Genomic DNA, 5,458 nt, shown 5'->3' on the forward strand with positions numbered 1-5,458 from the left:
ATGTCAACAAGAGGTAGAGGTAGCTTTGTCAAGCTGACGCTGCTGTCGCTGCTTGTGATGTTTGCGCTGTTGTTGCTGCTGACCACACTGCACAGCGGGGATCGGGAGTTGCGGGCTGAAAAAGTGTTTGTGGAGCAAGTGCAGCACGTTAGGACGTCGGCTGGCGCATTGAAGGGGACACCGCCACCGGTTCAGACTCTGGAGGAGCCAGTTGATGAGGAACTGGTGCAACAGCTGGAGCACGAACTGCCCGAGGTGGACTACGGCTACTGGTATCGCTATGCGAAGCCAAAAAAATATCGCAAGAACGAAACATGCGCCCTGTATCCGGATCCGCTGGATCTGCATCTGCACAACATTTACTGGCAGACCTTCATCAATGCAAACGTGACCTTCCGTCTGTATGCCGCCTACCTGGACCTGCGTCCCGGCGTTAAGTTGCCAAAGGGCGTGGTGCGCGTTCTGGCCACGGCCAATCAAATCAACAATGAGTTCCCGCCGACCCATTGCCAGCTGTGGTATGCGGACCACAAAGAGCCCATCATGACGCGGGTCAGCGAATATTTGAGCATATGGATCAGCAGCTGGGGCCATACGCCACTGCTCAACTATCCTCATCTGTTAAGCTGCCCGGTGCCCGATTTGCCGCCGAATCTGCAAAACGTTACGCCGCGTACCGTCTCTCTGGTCACCGCAAGTTGTGAGCGCGCCAGCAATTCGCTTCGTGTCCACTACGATATCCCTACAGCCTTAAATAACACTGTCAAGGCCAGCTCCGGATCCAGCCTGAATTCCACATCCAGCAGCAATGCAACGGCCAAGCTCAGCTTTGGCGTATGCGTGAAGGGCTTTGATTTTCCGTACATGGATCTATCGGAGCGTCTAATCGAGTGGTTTGAGCTGCAGCGCCTGATGGGTGCCTCACGCGTCTACGCTTACATGTACGACGTGCATCCAGCGGTGCAGCGGGTCTTGGACTACTATCAGCGCATTGGCTACCTAGAGTTGCGTCCCCTTACGCTGGCCAACGGCATGCCACGGCTGCGACACTATCAGCACCTGCTGCTGCAGCAGCGCCGTCTGGTCAAGCGGCTGAACGAGCTGATACCCTACAATGATTGTTTCTATAGGAATATGTATCGATATGACTATTTGGTTAATGTAGATGTCGATGAGGTGATTATGCCGCTGGGCACGCTGCGAAGCTGGCAGGATGTGCTGGACACGGACCAGGAAGCGACCATTGCTAAATGTCCCAATGGCCATGTCTCTATGTGTTTCATCAACGCCTACTTCACCAAGGTGGTGCCCGAGGCCCAAAACCACGAGCAGCTGGAGGCCGACCAGCTCTATGTGCTGCAGCACACAATGCGTCATCGCAACTACTCTCTTCCAAATCGGGCGACCAAGTGCTTCCATAACACGCGCTACTCGCTAACGCTGCACAATCACTTTACCCTCAAGTGGCTGCCAGGTAGCTGCAATCCGCGATCCGTAAGCACGGAGCTTGCCCACATGCAGCACTATCGCGAGCCGGATGCAAGTTATGAATTGTCGGAGCTGGTTGAAGATCGCAGCGCTTGGAAATATGCTAATGAGCTGCGTGCGGCAGTCGAGTACGTCTGGATGCATCTGGACGATGTGCTCGAGCAGAGTGTGGGTACGGAGGAGCAGAATGCATTAGAGGATTTGGAGGAGCAAGAAACAGATCTGGAGCAGGCGCAAGAGCAGCAACAAATGCTACAGCAGGCGCAGTCTGCAAAAAACACGAATTAGTTATTACCTTAAATAACATAAGGACATTTTTTTTTTGTTTTTTGGGACGTACTTTTTTTCCTATTATTTGTAAATATTTTACTTTTTAGACTACAAGAACACTTCCAGGGCTTGGGTTTTTACTTGTTTGGATAGTTGTTCGCACTTATAACTTATGTATATAAATAATATTAATAATTATAAGAATTATTTATCCAGAGTATACTTGGAACCTAACAAATAAACTATCTGGTTGTGAAAAACTAAACTATCTGAGTTTACCAAAGAAATAATCACCCAAAAGTCCAGAAATAATTTCAAGATCAGCTTACTATATAATATAACTGCAAAAGAAATTGTTGCTCTAAATGTGCTATGCTTTAAAAACGACTTGAAAGATCTGAAGGCGTATTAAATCTTGTACAGCCCGAAGTTAAGTATTTTATTTCGATATCTATACTTTGGAACAAATATAGAACAAGGGTCATAAGTTTGGCGGTTCGGCTTTCTAATATACATATTATAAATAAATATAATATAAAATATTAATATATTAGCAGAGCTAGAGACATCAAATGTTGTATGCTGGCTCTCATAAAGTCAAAAGTCATAAAGTCATAGATATGCTACGTTTTTTGTATGGATCCAATTCCACTTAAAAATAAAAAAAAAAAAAACATTTCTTTTCCTCATTCATGAAGAGCATTGAGCTTTTGTATATGCAGACTCTTGTGTGGCCCCGAGAGTTTCATATGACTTGGACTTAAAACATCTAAGTTACCTTTCCCACAGTGTGTGTCAAACAGGAGAATAAGCTTGCTTGTGTGTGTATATATTCTGTGTATATACTTATATATGTGTAGATGGAGCCTAGAAAGCTTCTAAGCGCAGTTTGGCGATGGGTTCATGGTATCTGCTAGTCGGGCACTCCCGAGCAGAGTACCAACTAAAAACTGTGGCTTTAATACGAAACGAATCCTCCCGGTTACTCCTACAACATTTACTTAATTAAATTTTGTTCAATTAACCATACATCTGTTGCTTTTCACATATAAAACTTATAATTGAATGTATCAATCACGAAATGTGCACATTCGACATATTTTTCATTTATTCGCTTCAGCATGTAATTGCGTACTTTCCCGCTCCAAATATCTATGACGTCTTCTCATTTCTATCCGCATTTATATACATACTTACCAATGCTAGTCTGATTACCGCTCATATTAGGCATTTGCCTGATACTGCGGCTACCCTATACAACAAGGTATATATTGGGTATATCTGCGTGGGCGTACACTCAAAGAATAAATTATTATAATTTTACTTGGTCACAAATTCCATTAATGTTCGGGTCGGCACTATCTAGGCATTATACTAAGCCTGAATTTCGGCAGTAGGTATATCCACTAATATATTAGCGGACAGCGCAAAAGTATGCAATTCTTCGTGCATGCGTGACTCAGAGGCAGAGTCTTACAAATGGAGCCTTATCACATCGAATTTCGTATTGTCTGAATCATCGACTCTGTTTGTTTTATGTGTCAAGTTCTTGAACTTTGTTTGCATGGGAAAAAGGAGCATGTGAATTCAGGGCAAAGCTGATTCTGAAAATATGATTCGATACATACGAAGATTTGATAAGAATGGTCAAGCGCTGCATATCAATACATGAAGTATTTATATAAACTACAAATGTGTTCTTATGTTTATCGAACCGAATGCTTGATATCTTTATGATATTTCCTGATGATTAGGCAATCGTTCGATTTGTTGCAGATATAAATAACCCGCAAAAAGAATTAGGTAAATATACATTTTCTTGAAATATGGCATACAATTGTGTACCCAGCTAATCCCTTGTCCAGACTATACAAGAGTACCTTGAAATTCCACACGTTGCCGATTGGTAGGGTAGTTGCCGGCACACATGCATATCGTAATCGTTTGTTTATTATAAGCAATAAATAAAGTAGTCATTATATTACAAAGTACCGTACATTAGTATTTAAACAAAAACGAAAAAAATAATAATGATAAAATACATACGAATACTTGCACAATATGCAGGAAATGTTATCACTACTCTCATTATTGCAGATTGGGAGAAAAAAAAAAAACAAAAAAAAATGTATATATGATAATTGAAATAACGCATTTATGAGTATGAAATTCTAAATGCTAGCCTAGTAACGCAGCATGAAGGCGCCCAGCGTGACGGCCAAGGTGCCGCCAAGGGTCGTGACCAGAGTGCCGGCACCGTCGCCGCCGCCAGTATTGTTGGCGCTGGCCAGCAGAATGGGACGCTCGTTGGCACGTGCATTCATCCACGCCTGGCAGTCGGTCTCGTTCTTCACAAAGCGGAAAATTGACTGCACAATGTTGGCGGGCGTGATCTCGGCACACTGTTCCAGATGATGCAGCACACAGGCCTCGAAGCTCTGCAGGTCCACGCAGTGTGTGGGCGAGAAGAGCAGCTCGGGTCGGCTCATCAGATCGGGTACTTGGCCATCCTTGGGTATATACTGATGGAATGATCTGTTCAGGCAGTTGCTAATGCTCTCCTTGTTGGCCTCAAGGCACTCGGGTCCTTGTTCGGCAACAAATAACGCAATCTGATCACCGCCGCGCGAGCAGGCGAAACCCAGCAGTGAGGCACCAAGGCGCATCATGGTGGCCTGTTGTCGCAGCTCCTCAGCGGTTAGGCAGGGTTTCACCTTCGCATTGAATGCGCGCACGCACTCCTCGGCCTCCGGTGCACGCTGGCAATACTTGTTGAACACGGTATCCAGCTCACCAATTGGCCGGGCTGCCTCCATTTCAGCCTGGAGCGCCGTCAGATTGGCCAGGCCGCTGAGACAGGAGCCCAGCTTTGCGGCAGCATCCTCGATATCTTGATACAACGTTGAGTTATCCGTGCCTGTCACCTTCTTGCACTTATCGCGATAGACGCGCTTAATATCATCTGTGAACGATAGACGATCCACGATTGATTTCCAATTAATTACGATTATGTCACAGGTTCAGGAGCTTACCCATGCTGACGTTTGTATTGCGAAACTCCGGTGGCAAAAACTGGGCAGAGACGCTTTCCAACTGGCTGCTGCTCAATTTTTGCGGACTAGGGCTGGCCCGCACCTCCAGCAGCAGGGCGCCCACGGCAGCCAACAGGCACACGGCCAGCAATGCGTATTTGTTCATAGCGGCTTCTGCAGAGAGGCGACTCCAACGACTTGAGTATGCGATCGGTTAGTTATCGATGCTATTGCGGTCTCCGTGCCTCCGTACAGTGTGCGTTGCGGCGAGTGAATGAGAGCGGTTGTCGTTCAAAAGCGCGAGCAAGTACGACTCGGCTGCGCACAGTGGTTAACGGTGTGCCAAAAAGTGACAACTTGCCGAATGTCAGTGGTATCAGTCTGAAGCCGATATATATTTATCAGTAAATTGTCATTAGGGGGGCAAACTAAAAGGAAAAATCTTGCAAATCTTATTGGTTTAAACGTGTGTGTGCGTGATCTTATTTATCGAATAAATTTGTTCCTTACTTTGGCAGCTTGAAAGAATGTTCTTACTGATTGCTTTCATACATATTTTTTATATATATAATAAATAAATATAATTTCTATATATAATAAATAAATATAATAAATAAATAAATATATATATTTATTTATGTACTTTCGCTATTACTAAAAATATTGTT

General features: G+C 44.7%; 2 protein-coding genes and 1 long non-coding RNA gene across 3 annotated transcripts; 2 read left to right on the top strand and 1 right to left on the bottom strand.

Moving 5' to 3' along the window:
* LOC115767046 lies at positions 1-2,171 on the top strand. The gene has a single exon (XM_030711177.1). It carries the CDS (start codon positions 1-3, stop codon positions 1,774-1,776), a length of 1,776 nt encoding a protein of 591 aa, XP_030567037.1. The 3' UTR covers positions 1,777-2,171.
* Positions 2,172-3,455: 1,284 nt separating this feature from the next.
* On the top strand, positions 3,456-3,885 carry LOC115767021. The gene is made up of 2 exons (XR_004018349.1): positions 3,456-3,561; positions 3,624-3,885. It is a non-coding gene; the product is annotated as an uncharacterized LOC115767021 (long non-coding RNA).
* Positions 3,713-5,072, bottom strand: LOC115767020 (27 kDa hemolymph protein). The gene is made up of 2 exons (XM_030711145.1): positions 4,791-5,072; positions 3,713-4,720 (listed from the first exon to the last, which is right to left on the bottom strand). The coding sequence occupies exons 1-2, from the start codon at positions 4,954-4,956 to the stop codon at positions 3,942-3,944; spliced, it is 945 nt and encodes a 314-aa protein (XP_030567005.1). The 5' UTR covers positions 4,957-5,072; the 3' UTR covers positions 3,713-3,941.
* Positions 5,073-5,458: the final 386 nt, after the last annotated feature.

This window comes from Drosophila novamexicana, unplaced genomic scaffold (assembly GCF_003285875.2).
Source record: "Drosophila novamexicana strain 15010-1031.04,08,12 unplaced genomic scaffold, DnovRS2.1 tig00001302-arrow-arrow-pilon, whole genome shotgun sequence".
NCBI classification, from domain to species: domain Eukaryota; kingdom Metazoa; phylum Arthropoda; class Insecta; order Diptera; family Drosophilidae; genus Drosophila; species Drosophila novamexicana.